This window comes from Idiotropiscis lumnitzeri, chromosome 1, assembly GCF_059441095.1.
Source record: "Idiotropiscis lumnitzeri isolate Australia: NSW breed Sydney's pygmy pipehorse chromosome 1, RoL_Ilum_1.0, whole genome shotgun sequence".
Taxonomy (NCBI): domain Eukaryota; kingdom Metazoa; phylum Chordata; class Actinopteri; order Syngnathiformes; family Syngnathidae; genus Idiotropiscis; species Idiotropiscis lumnitzeri.
The window spans coordinates 32,155,278-32,177,515 of NC_142391.1; the positions used below are offsets into that span (position 1 = coordinate 32,155,278).

The following is a 22,238-nucleotide window of genomic DNA, read 5'->3' on the forward strand; positions in this document are numbered from 1 at the left end:
TAATAATAAAAATCTAGAAAAATCAAAGAAAAAAAATCAGTACTATGCATAATTAATATGAGGGACTAAAGTGACCAAATCAAATAGTTCAGCCCTAAATGTTTGTCTTTTTAATAGGGATGGGCATAATTGATATTGTTGAAAATAACTAAATGATAATTGATTTAAAAAAATGACTGTATATATCAAGGTGTGGAATTGTTGATTAATCTCATCTTGAAACAACTGAGTCAACCAGTACCATGGCACATGTGCAACTACTAGATACTCTTCAGTCGCAACAAATTTGTCTAAAGAACTCCAATATGACATCAGCTATGGTAGGTTGAGCAACACCAACGCTAGTGAATGACGCTTTTGGGACGCCTTATTCTGCTTAATATGACACAAGTTCAAAACAATCGTTCATATTGACTTTATCAGCAATAGATTGCAATTCTAAGCGTAGAATGTCATTTTACCAGATGTTCACTGACTAAAACATCAGCGATATAATATGAAAAATAGAATTAGTGTTTATATGGCAGCAAAATTATTAAGTAGAACCCATGGTACAGCTATTGATTTGTGAGCATTGCTTTCAACATGTATAAAAAATGCCAGTCAGAACATAATCAGCAGAAATAGGTATTCTGCCTGAGGAACGTACGTCCATTTTGGGGACGGAGGATTTTCGTCTGTCTCTGTAATCGTCCTTAACCGGGTCAAGGACAGCGGGTATAGAATTAAAATATTTACACTCAAAGCAGAATGAAATCTTTTCATCTCGTGATGCTGATGCGTGTAGTGGGCCTTTTAATTGAAAGTTTCAAAGAAAGTGCGAGCGAGTCTCAAAGTGGGCAAAAACACGGAAGAGATACACGCGGCTATGTGAATAAGCCATTGAGAGCCAAAAATAAGCATCTTAAGTTGCAGTTCATTTGAGCAAAGGGATGAAGTGCAATAAAGCCATGTCTACGACTCCGGTTCAAGCTCATCTGGGAATTTGCCTCATGTGACAACAAGACTATGAGAAACGTTCCGGTACACTGTGTAACGATAATCGCGTTCGTAATCTATTAGGCCGAAGCGGCTAATGTATGTACAAATCCGTTTTTAGGGCTAAATTTAGCGATAGTGTTTTAGTCAGGTGTGTTTTGTAGTCCAGGAATTACGGTAAGTGAATGCGAATAGGAAAGTACACCTAGATGTGCGTTCGTAGATGACAATGTTGGCCATTCCACACAGAACCATATAGCACAGACAGGTAAAAACAGAACATTGTAGCAGACAGCAAGCATGTCAAGGTACAGTATGTGCAGGCATGTTATAGAGAGAATGTAGAAGAAACACAAAGACACAACCACAGATTAGTAGATGTCTTATCATGTGTGCAGAGTATCTATTGGGATGGGATTTGTTTGGGCGTACAGGGTTTGGTTGGGTATAATCATAAGCTCTTGTCAGTATGAAAGCATGTTTTATTGAGTATACAACAAATCTGATGGAACAAGTAAGGGTCAGAATCCTCCGCAGTGGACTCATGAATGTTTATGGCATACTTGGCACAGGTTTGAGCGCATTCATTTGATCAACACAAGCCAAAATGACTGAAGAGGTGAGGCAGCCAAGGTGTGTGTGCACATGTGGACCTCATCATTTCAGTTACTTTCATCGTGAAATATTTGAAGTGACTAACAAAACATTAAAACTTTTCACGTCGATTTTTACTATGTAATATTTAGTGTTCATTTTTCCTTGACACACTATCTACCTTTAGTCTGCTGTTTATCAACTTCCTCTGAAAACAAAATGTCAGCCTAGTACAGTCAAATTTGAAAAAAATGTAATTAAAAGAATAAGCTGATTAGCTCATCATGAGCTTACCTGGCTAAGCTTGTTAGCATGACAAATTGCAACTAGGTGTCACGTGAGAAACAAAACATTACCATTTTGGTTAATAAGCGGACAACAATTTGATGTTATTTTTGAGTTAAAAGTATTCTGAGCCTGTGGGGTGCTGTGATTGGACCATTTGGCTTTCCAAAGGTCTATTTCAGCTAAAGTTGAATTATACTGCAAAGCTGTGCACTTGGGGTTTCTCGGATCCCGTACCCTGAACTACACTGGTCCCCAAGGGTAATTTATATTTGAAAGTATATTTCCCCTAAATAACTTCAAATGCCTGCCACAATATTTAAACTAAGCTGCACTGTGTAGTAAATTCACCGCAGAGGCATTCTCATGCCGAGAGTGCCCTCTATGCACCAATATACTTTACGAATCCAGCCTTTCCCAGCGCAAGCATAAAGAATGGGGTTGACCAAGCATTTCTGTTTTATATGAAGCTTGGAAAAAACAAAACAAAAAAACAAACACGCAAGGGTGCGCAGGCATGGCGTGCACAAGCGGCAAATACGTGTACTGAGATTGCGGGAGGTCAACGAGTTCTTCACTTAAACTGAGCGTGTCGCAATTTAACTTTAAGAGGATGGGTGACATTAAACAAACGAGAACAACTCCACTGGCCAAATTTTATGCGAACGTTCCGAGGGAGATGAAATGCATTGTGTGATTTATCTATCAAGCTGCCTTCAAGTTGAATTAGATGTGTTCAAACCACAGTGAGACCAGAAGGAATCACATTGGAAAGCTGGGTGGCAGCATGATGATTTGACAATGTCTGAAATATTTGCGGTATTCAAAACTGCTCAAGTGATCTGTATCAGTTTCAAGTTGCAATGGCAAGTAATCAATCTTCGGATCGTCTAAAAAAAAAAAAAAAAAAGCAATTGATGGTTAAATGCACCAGCAGGGTAACAGACAAATGTCAGGGGTCAACTATCAAAAACAAGTATGGCTGACTAGGTAAGTGGTATCAATGCCGTGGTAACACTAAAGCGTTATTAAAATACTTCAATCTCAGTTTTCTTTGATACATCTGTGCGGGCCTTTCAAAAACAATTTGTTGTCAGAGAGAAAATACATTCCTCAAATATATCAATAATATTTTTTTCTCTGTGACCGCAATGAAATGCAAAACCAATGAAAGACTCTGTCATCACCATGAATGTCCGCTGTCCATCCTGTTCATGTTGCGACTCTCTCTTCTGTGCTCAGTCGGAAGCTGATACTTTATTGAAACTTACGGGTAGGGGGTGTGTATGGGTTTTGGGCATTATGGGGGGCGAACACCACGGTGCCGAACATAATTTGAGTTCAGATGAGGGCCGGGTGTCTTTGTGGATGTTCAGTGGCTGACATGACTACTGGTCTGAATGACAGATTAAAGCTGGTAACTGAGCAGGGAACTTCGGCAGGGGGCGGTTGGGGTGTGCTTACTGGGCTGTGCCATGGACAAAATTGATCGCTTGATGCATTATTTATAATCTCAGAGGCTCCATTTTTTGTTCCAGCAAAGAGCCTATCTTGTTTGTTTGAAAATAAAACAACACAAAGAGTATTCAACTCTCCACTTAAGTTTGTAGAGGGGTTGTGCAAGGACCAGCATTTTGGTGACGTAAAAACAATTCCATCATGTCACATCGTGATTGGACAGTGATGACATTTTCCAATATCTTCAAGTGGTCTTGGTCCTCTTGTTTCCAGGGATCTGATAACATTTACACGAAGGAACCTGACGTGAACAGTGTGAACACAGCCTCTAATAATAACACGCAAACAGAAAGTTGTGCTCTCGAACCTTGTCTTCCAATTTAGGATATATTTCATAGGGCGTCACACTGCGGTAACAATTTGTCTTGATTTTTGTATTTAGAGCCCGGTCCCTTCATCCAAATGGAACATAATGTACGTGTCTCAGTCATACTCGATGTCTAAGTAATGAGCAGGGGGCGCATGGGGTAATTATTTAATTTGTTTAACTTGATTTACTGAAGCAATAAGACAGTGCATAGTAAAATTATGTCAGTCATAATATAGGGGGAACTAAATTGCCGCCAGCCGGCTGTCAAACGGGTTGCCTTGTTCTCACTGAAGCTTTTTCTAAGTGCTTCTCGCCAGAGGACCTGACATTGAGGAGGGGAGGACTCTGCATGTGTCCTTCAGCTCCTACTTGTGTATGCAAAGCTGTTCAGAGTTTTCTATAGAGGAATCAACATAAAGAGCAGGTACAACTTGACAATCAAATAGGACAAAGGACATGTTAAAGTACAACTAATCGTCGATAAAACATCCAGGCGCACTAAAATGTCCTTGCGTGGTCGAACAAAAGATTGTATAAGTGATGCATTAATTACTGCTACAGGTGCTAAAGTGGGTACCTACAGCACCTATAACCTCAATTTATCTTCAAGTAGCTATTTTGTCAACGTGATGGCAACATGTTATCTGCCTGAATGTGCTACTTCAAGTGAGTTTCGGAAGTGTTTGTAACATTCTTAATTCCCTCCCAGATAACTGTAAATATGATTTTCTCCTATAATTGCATTAGCTTTGGTTCATCTGTGGCATGTTCTGGATTTATCACATTTGCAGTTGTGATTAAAGTCATCTACTTAAACATTGCCACCCTCTTGTACTTGGAGTGCAGAGAGATGGGATTAGCGAGATACGGTTAAGAGATTGGATGCGACAAATGCTAATGGTTGGGAAAAGTGACCCACGGTTGTGTGATTTTAATCTATTAATGGAAAAGTGAGTAAAGCTGTTGCCATTAGGCTTTTTTTTTTTTTTGTTTACGCGCTCTTGTCTCTGGTGGAGCAAAGAAAGCATCCACATTACGAGGACTGCAGGGTTTCTATCATGAAAATGCTCCCAGAAAACACTTTGATTGCCTCAATTGATATGCCTGCTGGGGTGATCAAGCACAAAGGGGCTGATTGGAAATTTCACAGTGTGCTGCTGCTAATTTACAAGGTGCCAGTGTTTTTGAGGAAAGCGCCAACGGTGTAAATATCCATGTTTAATGTTATGAGTCACCGTTTTGGACTCTTCTGCGGTCACGCAAAATTGCAGATTTTCTGAAAAAGAGCCCGGGGCTGTTTGTTGTAGCTTTTAACAATATCAGCATCCCCTGTTCTCCACGGAATAAAACTAAGTGGTCGATTACTACCGCTGACAATAGTGACTGCTCTCGCCACATTTTGAAGCAGGGAACAACGACTCAATTAAGTATGAATAAAGCTTTTATAAAACAACAGAGGTTAATGTGGTTGTACAATAAAAAGCGACCACCTGGATCGAACTAAAAGAGCCTTCTATTGGGAAATGATTGCATTAAAGGTTTCTCGAAAAACCCAATGTGAGACTGTATTATTACGAGTAAGCATTTGATTTGATTTGATTGCATGCTTCTGTGTTCAAGCAAAGTCGCTGATGGTGTAGTGGTACATCCGCCTGACTTGTGTGCGGGCAACGTGGGATCGGTTCCCACACGGTGACGGTGTCAATGTCTGCCCTGTGACTGGCTGGCAACCAGTTCAGGGTGTGGTGCGCCTTTTGCCCGTAGTCAACTGGGATAGGCTCCAGCACCCTCCCGTGACCCTGTACAGGATAAGCGGTGTGGATAATGACATGATTTCTGTGTTCGTGATCAATAGTTGAGTTAATGCTAGGACTACGAGAGCCGTCATTTGGACGTTTTTCAAACTTTGATGTGATATTACTCTGTGTGTGATTGACAATGCTCCTGGCCTCTTGACTTTGCCTCATTCTGTATGTACTTCGTTCCCATGGGGCAATTTTATGGTATGAAACGATTCAAAAATAGTTGCAAGTCATTACTCCATTAACTATGCAGTGCCAGTCAATTTGACGGCAGTACTTAATCTTAAATGCATTGTGCTGGGACAGCGCTGCTGGGTTTTCATAGCAACCAGCGGCTGCATTGAGAAATTCTCCTGGTCACACTGATCTATTAAAAAAAACAAATCTTATAGAGTAGAAGAGGCATTACATGTGCTTCAAAATATTGATGAATCAGAGGATGAATTGTCTGCTGAGACGCAGAGTCAGAGTAAAAAAGTGCCCCTGCTCTGGTCAAAAGGAGCCGGGCCGTAAAAAAAAAAAAAAAAAACCTGGGACGAAGGCGCTGCACCAACCGTTTCTCATTCATTTATATGACGTAATTTACTTTAAACGATACTTAAAAAACAAAGTACCTTTGTTAGACACTTGGGCAGTGAGTGATAATCATTTTAGTCCCGCCTGGACTGGTAGGTTTTCATTTCAAAATCCTGGTAGTCCTTAAAAAGGTTCAAAGAGTGTTTGAAATCTTTAAGGAAGGAATATTTGGTCAAAAAGGCTTAGGGAATGATCCGGATTGGTGGACATTGGATGTACATTTCCGGCAATCTTTTAATTTTGAATAATTAAAATACTGTATGTCAATGGAACCTCCAAAGACAAATGGCTTAAATGTTAAACCAAATATTTCTGGTTAAATCTTAAATCTGTCTTATAAGACAAATTAAATCTTATGTTCCGTCATCGTGAATGATGAAATCATCACACCATCTAATAAGACTTCAACTCACTTAACATCTGAAGGCGTGATAATAAATGATTGCATTTTGCTTTTTTGTAAAAAAAATTATTCCAAATCAGAATCTTAGTAGGAATAACTTTTCCTGATTTTGCAATATGGCGCTTTATGCTTGATGACAATCAGGAAATTGAACCATTGCCTGGTTTTACAATCGTAACAATTTGTGCAAAAAAAAAAAAATCCATTCACATTAAATTATTTACGATATAATTTTTTTGTGAATTAGAACATAACCAACAACATACATGTCAGCAGTGACAGAATGGACTTTGTAGGTTCCATTGTATGCGCGTGTGATGGCAAAAATGAACAGTGATGTTCTCGTCACGTGTTCTTTCAGTTTGCATCAGACAGGAGAAATGTCTTTTTAATTTTTTGCTGGCTGTGGCCGCATTGATGATGACTTGTAAGCTTAATCCCATGTTAGAATGCTTGAACCTAATTAAACTGCTTGTATAAACCTTAATAGAGGGTGAAAGGAGAAAAAGGAATGTGATGTTGTGGGTTGTAAACGCAGGAGTATGCACAAAGATCAATTCCACTTCGAGGAGAGCTGATACAGTATGTTCCAGATTCTTTTTGACAGAAGTGCCTTGTAACAAATGTAGTCCTGTTATGAAGAACAATGTAGGTGGAGTGCAAAAAAGTGTTTCGTGAGAGGAAGAAGATGAATGTGCCTATTTTGTGTAATGTTCTGGATCGTTCCAGGGCTTTATACCCAATGACTATTTATTCTACTATCTGTTGGTTTGACATATCATTCATTCATCTCATTGCTTTCTGTTCTGACTCCTAGTCCTTATTCTAAAATTGAGTCTCTCCTGTCGACAACGCCTGGACTATTTTACGGGCCATAGCGCCCATCCCGCCACCCAGCCAATTGCTTACCTCCTTGGAGGGGACCCTGGATCCCTTCCGCCGTGACCACCAGCTTTCCACCATGGCTATGAGACAGGAGAGCACCACGCCTGCTGCCAGGACGCAGAAGACGCCGGCAAAGCTATGGATGTCCAGGGCATTGCTTTGCCGTGATTGCGCCGAGCGGTAGAGTTCACAGGGGCTGTCCTTTGGCCACCACTTGAGTTTGAGGATATCCATGTCGCCATTCTGCTGAAGCTCCAAGATTCTAGGGGTGTTGATAAAGCACATAGAAAGATAAATACTGTGGTCTCACGACGATCCATCACCTTGAAGACTGAAATATTTAACATGTCCTGTTTTGGATCCAATTCACATTAGTTTAATAGAACACTGAGCTGGAGGTGGGATTGACCAAACTTTTGTGAACAAAGGACTGCGACTGTATTTGAATTTCTTCAGTTTTTCCTAACGCAAACTGCTACAGTAGCTTCTCAGGCGAAGCGCAGACTGTTTATCTGGCTTGTAATTTGGGATCAAAAGGTAAAGTGATTCATATTGTTGTGTTTTAATGTTTGACATTACTTTAATGGTTTTGTACTTTGGAGTTAATGTTAAGAAATGAGATGCGTAAGGTGCATCAGCGAGGGGATGTTTATTACCCATATTGGTCGTTAAAACTCAATATTTACGGTGGAGACTTGGCGCCTGATTTATTGAGATCCCAGCTGAACATAATTTAAGTGTCGTGCAGCGTATGGGGTTTTCCAACTCATTTTCATGAGTGGCCGGCCATAAATTACTCCTGATGTTGCAGATGTAACCACAAATACAAAATACCATGTTGCGTCACGTGATCCTCCACAACAAAAATTATCTGTCTTTCTTCGTGTTTTACAGTGACACTTAACTCTAGTTCAGTGGCATTTCGTTGTGTTGCTCAGCGTACGGCTTCCCTGACAAACTGCAAGTTTGCTGTTGGCAAGTGGCGTAAAAGAGATGGAGACCAACATATTTATAAAAGAGGGTTTTACATGCTTGAGGCAGCTCTGAATTTTTTTTCACCGAGGAATATTTGGTAAAGCACCGCAAGTGCAAAATTAATTAGATGTTATGGAATTGGAAGCATTGGTAGAAGAGGCTAACAAAATATCAATGAGTTATATAAAATAAGTTGATGGCACTGATACATTTGCATACTTCACAAAAGCCATTTTTTATTTGATTTTACTCAGTCCAGGTGTGCGGGAATCGGATGCTGTGCAACTTTGTGTTTAAAACATAGGACAGCAAAAAACAAAAAACTGCCCAAGCAAAGCTGAAAGGAGTTTTATCATAGGAGATGTGCCTCCTTCTAGTTCCTGACCCCGAGGCAGCCCTGAGATCATTCCGAAGTTCCAAATTTGTATTGCAGGATACACAATACCTCGGGCGAATTTTTTTAAGTGGAAACGTTATCCCCTCTCACTTTGGCTATGCTCTGCTCTTCTGGCTTTCAGACACAATATTTGAAGATGTAAATTCAGCCAGCACAATTCAAACCAGGTTTGAGAATTCACAGTGCGCATGCTGAATTTGCACATTCTCTTTCCACAACATGCAAAATTAACTGTATGGTAATTTTGGTGTTTGGCAGATGTAATCTTGTGTACGCCCATTTACCGCATTTTCAGACTATAAGCCGCAGTTTTCTATGTTGAAAAAAATGAGCTGTTTACTGCATGTACAGAACAATTTTGTACTGTTAACGCACATAAAGGTTCATAAACAGATTGTTAAAACAATACCTTTTAACACATCAACAACTTTGTCAATTAAAATAGAACAGACCCAAGAGAGAGAGAAAAAAAATAAATAAATCGAGATTTGGTGAGCTTATTTTCTGAGCTATAGAGCGCCCCGGTGAAAGAAAAAATCCACAGAAAAGTTGCACCGTTGTATTAGCCGCATGATTCAAAATCTAGGAAAAAAGTAGCGGCGTATAGTCTGTAAAATACGGTAGAAGTTCAGATTTCGTTTCTATTTGTTTGAGCAATCAAGTTTATGCTCATTTTTAGCTGTAGAAACCTGTAGGAAATCAATGTCTTAAAAAGATAAAGAGTTTGTGGCATTGATAATTTGGACTCGTGACTATTCATATTATTCCAAATATAACGGATCACGGAATCAACCAAATTAAATCATCAAAAGCACAGCGCGGATTGTGGTCAACCTCCTCTGTCCTCCAGTCTATAGCTTAGGAATAAAGCCTTCTTATGAAATGATGACAAATGAGTTGTTAGCAGGCATGAAGAAAGAAGCATACAACAATGTGAGGACATGCTTAAATCCTTAATGACCAAGTAATATAACTGACTGAGCAATTTGTATTATTCTAAAAGCCAAAGCAAACATGAAGGGTAAAAAACACATTAGAGGCAACGCCACAGATGTTTCTGTAATTGCTGTGGAGCCTCTGTTCCATTTGAGGGCAGTGTTGTTCCATTATATCCCTTGCCTGAGCCCGGAACACCATATTGGGCTGTCAAACTCATCGTGACTAACATTAATATGTCTTGCAGCACAGCAAGAGTACAGCGGCACAATGTCATTATGCAGCCTAGGCCTTAGTCCGGCGATTGATGGCTTCAGAGAGAATACAGCTCAGAGGTTGATGGGGTCCCTCTGTTAGCCTTCAGCTTATGATTTTAGTGGGTCATTCTTGTTGGGGTGCAACGAAATGCATGCACACAAACGCATACACGTACACACACAGACATATGCATTCTAAATCTGTTTGTTCTTGGCTGGGTGTTGAAAAAAAGGCGATTAGAGTGGAGGCAAGGAGAGTCAAAAAGTAGAAGGGCAAATTGAGAATACAAAGACACTGCTTAGGCTCATCGTATTAGCACAAAACATGCGTTTCAGGCAAAATCACCCCCTTCTCACAAATAAAGCAAAACAAGGGTAAAAAGGACAATCAAAAAGTTAATAACACACATACAGTACATGTACAGTGCGACAGGTGTTGCAGATTATGAGGGGAATTTCCTTCAGGAGCAAAAACCCTTGTGCAATTCCAGTGACAGCCTGCTGACAACAATCACAGTGCACGCCCCTCGTCTTTATAAGGAACACTGAAGATGGCCAGGCATCAAACGATGCAAATGAGCCCCACAGATGCTTTACATAATTAATTTTCTCCACAATAGCACGAGAAACAAGGCCTATTTCATTGTGAATTTGCGCTAAAGTCTAAGCATTTACAACCATGTCACTGTCATTTAGGGATATTCTTTTTATATCACTTCCAGGGCTCATGTGAGTTATTTAAAATGCATGCTGGGAGTGGAAAAGAGAGGATAACTCCTCTGACCTAACCAAATATGCTTAGGGATACTGGACAATGTTCCAACGCGATTTGACCTCAACTACCTTGTGTTAGATGATCATTCAAATTAATGGAGGTCTTTCACTTTGATATAAGGCAATCTGTGAAGGTTTTACCAAGGTCACCTAAAAGTGATAAAGAACCACATTTGAAGCTGTTTGGACAAGTCAATGGTGATGTCACCTGGACATTTTAAGGTGACAACAAAAAAAAGGCCCTCTGTTCCCCATCTCTGTAAAAGTCAAAAGAGTCGCGAAAGGAAAAGACAGATGTCTTTTCATTGCAAATATATCCAGGCCTTTCTCTAAACTTTTTCATTCATAAATCATCTCCTCTTCGGGATCCAAAGTTCATTGAACTTGTCATTTGCCACCATATTGTTGACATACTGTATGCTGTATCTACGAGACGGGTCAAAAAAGTTCCAAGGACTGGTGTCACAAAAGATATACGGTATTTCAAATCCAAACTATACATTTTCCCCTTCAAAGTAATTCCCTGCCATAATTTTCTACACTCCTGGAAGAATTCTTCCGGCATCCTCCGTATTTCCGTCATGGCAATCCACATGCACAAAATGTGACCCCTTGAAGACTCTCTTGAGCTTGGGGAAAGTAGGAAAAAAATCACGGCGATGTTCCTCTAGGCCAGGAACTGCAAGGTGCTCGCGGCAATTTGAGTAGGTGCGATGTCATGGTGAAGCTGCCACAAGCTGTCCTGTCACAACTCTTGCCTCTTTTCACACACATAACGAAGTAAATGCTGATGCATTTTTTTTTTTGGCCTGCTGGTTGATTGTGTTGCCCACAATAAGAAATAAAAACTCGCAATTCAGGTTTAAGATGTATAGAAATGTTAATGCTACCAAAAATTGCAACAGATAATACCCAAACTGATTTGCTAACTTCTTTGCTAGCCAAAACAGCAGCACCAAAACATGTAAATTGCAAAGAAAGTGAATTTAGTGCGGGTCTTTGGTTTACGATGGACTTCCGTTCTGACAGCAGTGACATAACGTAAATGTGTACGTGAGTCAGAATAGACTACAGTCTATTACTTACATATAATAAACTAGTAATAAAGGCATGATTCCAGTACATATTTGTATGAATAACACTATTAGGCCATAAATATAAAACAATCAAAAGAAAAATTCGAAATAGGCCTATGGCGGTAGCTGAACGTGCCGGGTGTTTACATATTCTTACGCCACTCTGGAAACTATGCCATTGTTTTTTTCATAACGTAGGAACCCTTGTAATTTCAAACAAACGTATTAAAAGAAAATCAGTGGCTAATTGATGATCATATTAATCAACTTATATATATTTAACTCGGATAAGAGGCAAATTCATCAGCAATTAAGTTTGGTAAACCTTAAAAAAAGCCAACCAAGAGAAAATCTAACTGATAAAATGTCTTTATACAAAGAGAAAAATGAACACGTATAACTGGATGTAAAATCAGTATGTGGGGCATAACGGCACTATATTGCTGCAAGCTGCAATTTGTGATCCATTTGAGGATAAAAGCATATAGTTAATAAATGCCAATATGTTGACATTTCAAGCAATCACAGAAAAGGGTACAAAAACAACCACAAAGAATGACTAAAAAGGCTTCCTGAGAAAAAAGACAAAAAAAGCATCAGAAGGAAAAAGCCCCTACGGTCTTTCCATTAAAAGATGATAGACAGTAGACGAAAGATGCCTTTTGACTAAGCTGCAGTAACTTTGAGGGGCCAAGAGTACATTTGCAATTCGGGTTAGAGTGCCATAGCACTTCACTTTATTGGGACGTCATCTGCCCATGGAGCTCATTATCTATCATATCACACTAATTGTCCTATAAGACTTATGTCAAAAACTATTTTCCCAAAACGCGCATGTGATGTCTGAGCGGGATCTCTCGTGTTCACATACATATATTGTTATGAGCGTGTAGCCATATAACCAGTACAAGCATGTTAAAAGGCCATTATTTTAACAAGTGCAAGTATTTTTTTTGGTCCAATCAGATTTCAGTTTTGATGCGTTGCCATGCACCTATTATTTTTTCAAATGCCTTCAGAAATTCGAGGCATCAACCACACACACACACACACCCACACACACACACCATTGAAATTGCTGGTTCGTTTCAGCCAATCCGATTAATCTACGGAAAGCCATCCCACTGGCCCTGTGACCTGGGTTATTAAAGTTTGGGAATTTTAACTATCGTCAGTTTTTATTTCGTTTTGAGTTTTTTTTTTTGTGGGGGGAATTTAGGTAGTTTTAATTCGTTTTCCGGGTGGGTTTGTTAGTTGTTATTAGATTTATTTTTTCCCCAAAAACTTTTGTTTTAGTTTAATATTTGTTTTTATTTGAAAAAAAAAATGTTTTACACGTGTTCAAGATTTAAAAAAAAAAAAAGATAACGGTTAGTACCATGCAGTGAAAATTTAACAAAATACAGTTTATGGTTTCTAACAGTCCAGAGACTGAATTACAGCAAGTGCGGTGCGTACCGCTTCTAACGTTGATAAAGCTAGGATGCCTCGTTTGCTAATTTGCAAACTTCAAAAGTTGATTTGTGGGTTGAATTCCTGTTGAGAAGTATTAAACCTGTGTGGATAGTGTACCATATACTGGATAGATTTTTTTCCATGTCTGAAGCAAAAACGAAAAGCACTTTTTCCCTAGCGTCTTGTTTCGCTCTGAGTTAAATGTCAAGACTAGGTGAGCCATTCAAGCCAACGCCACACACAAGCTCGTCTCCGAGAAAAGCCGCACAATGTCATACAAATGTACCGTGAAACATATAGTCACGTTGCGAAAAGAGAGATTTACATTTCTGGTGTTAAAGCTGTCTGATAAAGGTTTCTGATGTAGCGAAATATTTAGCGCTAAAAGTTTTTTTTCTTTTTTTTTTTTAACTGAAATGACGCGTCAAGTACGCAGTTGAAATAATTGTTAATACACTTGTGTACATTATAATAACTATGTATGGTCTGTTGATTAAAAAAAGAGACATGACAATTTTGAAACTCACAATAGCGGTCACCATTGTTCTTCATTTATCTGGAACTTGTGGCTGACAGGCGGGATAAAAGGCCACTGTGCAGCAGTCTGACAAAAACATGGCTCGAGTCAAAGGTTTCCCATGGTACACCATCTGTCTCCATCACTAATTTGGCTGGTGCTGTCTCACTGAAATATGCCTTAGCCACAAAACACACAATCAGACATATTTTGTGTGGTGTCACAGATGACAAGAAAAAGGAATTTCCACTGGGGGTGCTGGGATGCAAAACGTAAATCATTCCGAAACAAAGTCCAAGTGAGAATATCAGAATTGTGTGTCTTAGTGAAAAATCGTCCACATTCACATTGTTATCCGCATAGTCGCTATCAGGCATCTACGTTTTCGTCAATCCGGAACTAGAACTACTTCGTACTTCTGTGTCAAAGAATCATGGGAAATGTTGACCGAAACATGCATGCTGAGTGTTTCTGGTGGCTTGTTTCGAACGATGCGGGTCCACACGGTACGCAACACCGCCAGCTTCCAATAGCGGGCAGGAACAAACAACAAAGGCTGTGTATTGACTTGTTTACAGCGATTGAACTGTTAACACGGATAGCATTTAGCATTAGCCAAAGTGATAACACAACCACCGGTTACCAGATTGATACGCCATATTTAAACCCCTTTATTCGCCTGTCGGAGGATCCCCTCCTCTTCTCAAAGCGACACCCGTGGAGTTGCACAGCTTGACCTACCACATAAACAAATGGTAAAACTAGAATAAACTATTTAACATGCAATGCTTCACGGAGATAATGCGACCCGGCGCACGTACCATATGCATGAAAATGTTTTCAGACTCGTTCAATGGTATTGCACCTATTAATATGGTGCACCTAATCCACTTTTACCTTATTAGAGGTTTATCACATTAGCTTTCTTTTATATATTTATATTTCTTTGCATTCTAAAATTCTACTTCAAACCAAGCATCAAGAGTTAGAGGTGTGATGTGATTTCCCAAAACATATGTTTCAATAACTTGGAAGTCACTCAGTATTTGAAGGTTTCACTGCAATTAAAGTTAATCATATATTTGGTTTTCCCCCTTCAACTGGGGTGCTTTGCACCCTCAGCAGCATACGACACTTCTTATTCAGAAATAAAGACTTGAGGAACTCCACAGCACGGAATCCTCTTCCATCTCAACCCCTTTCCCCCTTCCGCATCTCTGACACTAACTGTCCTCATGCCTTCCCTCAACTTTTACTCAGGAATTCCTCTAGCTTTGTTGCCAGGCAGCACACCCTTATTACTCGGAATTATGTACAGTAGTAATATACATATGTCAAATTTAGTTTTTCACCTCTGAGTGTCATGTCTTTTGAAATTCCCAATAAAATTTGAATGCAATTTGGGTCTCAATGTCACTGTTAGTCTGATGCATGAGGGGATTAGGTTTTCGTGTGATAGATGAAATGTGATTGACAGTAAGTGTCAGTCGACCTTACATGTGCATTTTCATGTTTTAAATGGTCAGTGGCTACATAAACAATGTGAGTGCAGCTATTTGTGTGTGTTTGTCACCTTCCTTTAAGATCGTTGACTTTGACTGGGGGGGATCTATAATGACTTTAACACTCATTCTGGATGTTAAAAGAAATGAGAAGTTTGCCCGTGGGGCGTTGGGGGCAAATGTTGGCCTCATGTGTGCGCCAGTTTGTGTGTGCGCGCTTCAAGTCCCCAACACACCGCACTCGCTCTCTGCAGTGGCGGACTGAGCGTTCCCATGGCAACGAGGGCAGCAGCCTTGATGGTGAGGTGATCACGCATTAGTAATTGATTCGAGCGGGTGGGCGGGTGATTTGGCTCGAGAAGGGAGGGTGGTATGTTTCAGATAAGGAAACGATAAATTGTGTGTGATAGGGTGTCACTGTTTTTATAGTACATCAGCTCCTATCATCATCAGGGTTCGGGATTCAGGTTATATTTATGTTGACATGTCAGGAAAATTGGCAAAGCCAAATTTGATTTCTGTCTCCAAAAACATCTCGATTAAATATTGTTCGAGGCCTAACAACTAAAAGCCTTCAAGGTCATGTATTTTTAAAGACAGTGTCTCATGTTTGAATATTATCATAATTTGTAACAGCTGCTCATGTTAGAACTCACAACCCTATTGAAGCGAAATAGATGCTAAACGAGATCAAGCTGTGGCGCTGCGCGATTGCTGAGTGGAAGGAGGAGGCGCTTCAGAGCAAGTTTATAATAGTTTAGGATTGCATTTATAGTCAGTTCTTATTTCGTCTTGATTTTTTTAATTCAATTAGTTTTAATTTTTAGAGAAAGTTTGATTGTGCTTAAAGAGCTTTAACAGTGTTTCTTTATTTTACCTACTGACGATGTAGCTTCAGGAGCAACTGTTGATTCAGTGTCTTGCTTAAGGACACTTTGAAATTGTCAAAGGGTTGACGATTGAATGATGAGCTCGCGTTTAATGTCAGTAAAACTATTATGCGGAACACTTTTATATTTTCACAGGTTGAATTGGACAAGAGTACAATACAATAATAATGTAAATTTGCATTTTGGTTGCGCTTGGTCGCGCTTTTGACATTTCGACAATATTACCACGCTGGCCTCCCTGCTGTGACGGAGACGCCGAAACCCCCCAAAAATAACAAGCCGAGCTCCAAAAGGGGTTATGCCACTTTGTCATAAATTATCACCAAAAAAAACTTAAATCACTACTCAGTTTTGTTTAGTACTCGCAAACCTAATATACAAGTGTCAATGTCAATGAAGCGTCCCTTTAAAATAAATCTGAAAGCTAATGTACTGTTTTTAGAAAGATAAAAAAGGAATTTTTTGTGCTCTTATTGTCGTTTACTATAATTCCCTCGCTTGAGAGTGTAACTGGATGGTGGGAACTCACTGTGCACCCTGTTCTCTCAGCACCTGGAAAACTGATCTTGGCGTCATTGGTATTGATCAACTCAAGCAGACACCCCTTCGAGACATGCGATGGTCGTTTCCTACTATCAGACTCAAAGGACAGGTTTTATATTCTACCTAGACGGTCAATTTGACTGGAAATCTGAATAGCTACCAAACGCACACGCGCACACACGCACACACACATTTTGAAAATAGACATAAAATGGCATTTTCAATTAAAATGATCGTATTGGATTTGTGATTTCTAAACATCCAACACTTGTTTATGTTGAATGGACCCTCAAAAGCTGAGCACAATCTGTTCTATGATGTTGGCTGATTTTCACGTTCTTCTAACTTCAAAACAAGGAAATCATTTTAAGTGAATTCATTAATCATTAAAATCAAATCTTCATTAACCATAGGCACGTCACCTTTTAAGTAATATTGGAAGTTGTAACATTTGCAACTGTCTTGTTTCAAGCATAAAAGTTACCATTAGTTCTGTGTAGTTAACCATTATATAATAGCCCTTGTTTGTATCGAGATACTGTCTACTAGTAGCCGTTATGTATCGCGGCTGCAAGTAATAAATAATATTTGCAACTGTAAGAGAGCATTTACGTTACATTGCAGTGAAATATAAGTGTTTGTGTAAATAACGGTATAGTTTACATGATAATGTGCAACCAAGACAAGATAATTTTCCAATTCTCTAAAAGCTATGATTACAATTTTGTCTTTGCCAACATTGGAAGCCCATGATGATGGTTTTAAGGCACATTACGCAAGAAAAATGCGTTTCAACTAAAACATGCTTTTTGTGCTGAAATAAACAGTTTTGCGTTTGTATCTTGGATATATATTTCACCTGAGAATAAAGAAACATATGCCTTGGTAGTCTACCGCGACTAGCAGCATCTGCAGTCATTTAACATGCAGATGAGTTTGATGATCATGCATCAGGTGGCAGAGTTGAGAGCCTTTCGGAAGTGGTTCGACATACTTGTATAACTGCTTCGGCGAGAGGAGATGAGCCTCTGAGTGTTGCCATGCTGCTGCACTACAACTACGACTGCAAAATATTCCTGCGGCAGCTACATTCCCTTTTCTCAATGGCTTTTCCCTCGCACGCCTCCTCGGCGGCAAACAATTCTCGGAGACAGTGGAAGTGGGAAGTTGCCGTGAGGTGAGAGGTGGAAGGGGAGTGATTGGAATGACTCATAGGACATGATGGAAACTAGAGTAAGAAATTGAGACTGTGTTCTGTTGAGATGGAGGTCTGACAAACAAAATCAGGCAAGTGAGCGGGAATGGGGGGCAGCAAGTGAGAGAAGACAAAAGGATAAAATGGACAAACAGAAGAGGCGTGTAGAATGAAATGAGCTGAGAGGAGGTAGAAGATGAGCACAGTCGATGGACATGTAGCGCTAAAATGAGTTTGTTTGCTTGGATGTGAACGTGTGACTGTCAGCTCCTTAAATGAGAACAACACTGGGCTGACAGCTCACTTATACTGGTTTAACAATGCTGATATAATCAGCGGGCTCTCACGCGGCGAGCTGCTGTCCGCCGGTTCTGATTCATCCAGGATCATTATATCTCTGTTCTGCATAAAAATTTCATATCATCTCCAGAAAAGATGTCAGATGTTTTGGTGGTTGTGACCGGGGGCAGATGGGCATGAAACTGCTTTTCAAGTTCATTACTGGAGGTGGGTGAGTGATTGGGCTCTAACTATACACCCCAAGATTGAATTTGTATCTCAATTTCTGATTTATGATTCCATACACAGGATTAGAAAATATATTATATTTCTTATATTTATTTATTACTCTAATGTTATATGAATAGTATAATTGTTATTTTAATATATGTATTAGATTTATAAGATAAATAATTGATTACTATAATAAATACATTCCTCAGAATAGACTGTGCGTTCTTCCGTGGTGACTTCGAAGGTGCATTAACATGTTTGTCATGTTGCATGTCAGTTGGGGATTTTTTTTTTTTCTTTAAGCACTTATGGCAAATTGTCTTTGTCTTTTTGACTACACAAATTCCATCTCCGTTCTCAAGCATCTAGCTGAAATGCTGCCATACTACTTTACTAAATGAGTATGGAAGGTCTGCAATTTCAGGGTTATTAATCGTACTACCCAAGTTGCTTGTATTCCTCTAGTCTGTTCAACTCACGTGAGCACACTGTTTTGCTCACTCCGGTCAGATTACCGTCATTGGAATGTAAAGCCGCATTACACATTGGCGAAGGCTTGCTGATAAAATGTATCTTCAAGTTTAAGTTTCTTTTTTTTTTAATCAAATTAATATTGCAAGCATCAATAAGCAGAGGAATGTCCACCCTGCGGTGTACTTGCCAGTATCAGGCATAGCGACACCCTCTGACTTGGAATGAAACTGCAACATATTTTCAAAATGGGTTGTGCTGGAGTAAAACTGAGCGATGCAGTGCCGCAGTGACCGCCGTGTGGTTGCTGCCCGCGTAAGTATAAAAGAAGCCTTTATTGTAATGTGTTTTTCAGATTCAATACTGTATTGTTTGAGCCTTAGTGAGTGTCATAATAGCCACGCCAGTAGATCAAGGAGGATTCTCCTTTGAAAAAGAATAACCATGAAATTATGATCATGGTCTTTAATGTTATGTGACCCGCATTAATCTGGGAATAAGTCAATATCACACATCCTCAATGGGGTTGTTTAATGGACTGTGGCTTGTGGACTCTCTCCATCACACAGCGGTCCTGCTTTGGAATGCATGAGCCTTTGAAAATGGCCGGCTAACTGTCGCTTTTACGCAATGAAATCAGGAGTATTGTTCTCAAAACCGAGCAGGAGAGAGAGGCTTTCTACCCTCAGGCTCACAAACCAAGCCATGCCAAACTCATCTACAAAACTGAAGCCACTCAATGGTACCATGTTCTCAAATGAATTCCAATACAGGCTGAACTGAGACGTAAACAACCTTTGTCGGTGCTGCCAGATTACAACAGTGTTTGTCACATTTACATTGTTTCCCCAAGAGCAATTATAAACTGTTTTACAACAAAGAAAAAGCAAAGCACAAACGGTCACCTGGAACATCTAGGCAGATTTGATAGAAATGTTGTTTGTTGCTCAAACAAGAATGTATGAAAATAATTCAGAACAGAATATTATGAGCTGAAAGTGTTCTCATCTTGAAAAGAAATAAGAAAAAATGGCATGTTGCCAAAAACCTCAAAATGCCATAAAGGCATCATCAATATTTTACACTAAAATCATAATAAAAAAAAAAAATAATGACAGCTATGAGCTTTTGTCAAAGTGAATCAGGCTGTGATCAGTCAATAGAGATAACGGTTGAAAAACATGATTGTGCGTTTATTTAACACGTGTCAACAACTAACCGTGACGTGAGCACTCCGGTTGATTGAATGAATCATTACAATGAGACCACCTGTTGTTATAATGCTCTACTTGCTCGAAACCAACAGTAAGTTGTTCATTTTATGAATTCTAAATTATTTTATTATCCACTTCTGAATAGATGAATAAATACTAAATAGATTTGTTTTCCACATGGGAAACGAGTCAAAAGCTGTGCTAAACAGTAGTGATATTGGATCGCGTCATTTACTTGATTTGACCAGGACATTAGCAGGTCAGTGTGTACTAATCAAGAGCGGCAAGATTAATCAGCGGCATGCACCCAATTATAGAAAGAGGGCTCATCTTATTAAAGCTCTTTTCCTGTGATTTTTGGATAAAAGGTGGAAGAACAAGGCGAGACATCAATAGCTTTCACGACACTGAGCACTGGTAATGAATACTTGATTCAGCATTTGATCAAGGATCCTTTCTGGTGCCAAATTCGACCATCCCTGTATGAAGACATGTTTTTTATGACGGCGAAAACTTGCTGACCACTGTGTTACACAGTCACACTGTGTCGAGTGAGTGTTGAAACGATTATGAAGAGGGACAATTCTAGCTGACCAAGACACATTAGACAGAGCCGAGATCAAAGATGATCAAATATTAATCAGCAAGATGATGCTGATCGTTGAGTGCAAGGATCTACTACTAACTCTCAATGAAAGTAGAAAAAGGCAGCCGAGTGCTTTTGGGGTGGATTTACGGAACACTGCAGGAAAGGGTGCTCAGTTGGCAATTTTGTAGAATAATGTTCCGCCTACCATGTTTTACTCTCGGTGTAGTTAAAAAGTCATTCAGAACAATAAGAGAAAACACTAAAAAAAATCATCTTGTCCTCTTTATGTTCATTACATTGTTCAGACAATGGAGGTTCTTTTTTTTTTTAATTTTTTTTTTTACCTCTACTAGTTTCACCGTCTTCATTGGTATTCCACCTGAAAGTGATTGGATGATCAAGAGGACTTTTTTTTTAATCAGAATCAGAAATCCCTTTATTGTCATTGTACTCAAGTGTGCAACGAGATTAGAGAGCTCCCCTCTCCAGTGCAATACAACAATAATTCAGATAAATATATAAATTAGATAAATAAGAGAATAGTTAGTGCAATGGAAAGTAATACTGGATAGGATATATAAGACACATCACGTTGCTGTTCTGCAAGGTAAGGGTGGTCGTGTGTGTGTGTGAGAGTTTAGAATGGAGATGGCTCCTGAAGAAGACGGCGGATGCATGTCAAAACTAGCACAGGTAAAAAAAAAAAAAAAAAAGAACCTGCATTGTCTGAACAAACGCAAAAAAGTGAAAACACAATTATGAAGAAATAAGAGTGTGTTCATGAGCAACGTATTAGTTTTTTCAAATCTAGTGTTGCCAGCACGATCACCCACAAGTTGTTTTTCATTTCTCAGCTCCAAAAATAATTTCTCCGGAATGATTCTTCCATCATTGCTTTCAATGAAAGTATTCTCCACAATAGTCCTGTAGCACCCAAATTAGTTTTGTTATTTAATCTTCAACATACAGTACATACCTCTAATCCATCATATTGGAACTGTGCTTTTATGTTGCATTTGCAGATATCTGATAAGCATCACTTTTTTTATCCATATTTGTCAGGAGCCTCTTTCTAATCAGAACATATTCGATTCCATGCATCTCCTGGCTTCAAGGCAAGTGGGGATCTGGTTGATCCTGCCAGTATGCATGTCTAAAAGATTATTAAAGTCATGCAATTTTAAGTACACATGGCCCATAATCTAAACTTTGTAACCTTCCAAGACTTTTTGTGCGATCTCAAGGATTCCCCAATGTAATGCTCCCACATCTGCTGCTGTGATTGTTGAAAGAGTGTGGTGCCTCTGTAATATCCAAACTGCCCAGCTTGTACATGTATCTCATTTTGTCCTTTTCATCAAATTGAGATATGAATTCACTTGGACAGAATATTGACTGATAGACTCGCACCGCTACAGTCCTGTCAGCTTTGCTGCGCAAAAAATGCACACTGGGATCGTATTGGGTGTGTGATTGGTCTGCAGATGCCGCAATCATATAATTGAATTAACAAATGGCAAAATAATTTGGAACTGATTGTATTCAACTTGAAAGGTTCAGTTGCATAATAAAACACACAGACC

The 22,238-nt window shown here is 39.4% G+C and overlaps 1 protein-coding gene across 6 annotated transcripts in view; it reads right to left on the reverse strand.

Annotated features, from left to right (window-relative positions):
* The window catches only part of grid2 (glutamate receptor, ionotropic, delta 2), a 444,752-nt gene that overhangs the window by 7,135 nt on the left and 415,379 nt on the right, over positions 1-22,238 (reverse strand). For all 6 annotated transcript variants that reach the window (XR_015843122.1, XR_015843125.1, XR_015843126.1 and 3 more), the window contains exon 15: positions 7,376-7,613. Coding sequence is in view for 2 of the 6 variants with exons in the window: in XM_088295450.1 (XP_088151576.1) it covers positions 7,376-7,613 (238 nt within the window). In the remaining 4 variants the exon portion in view is untranslated. The remainder of the gene's footprint in view (positions 1-7,375; positions 7,614-22,238) is intronic.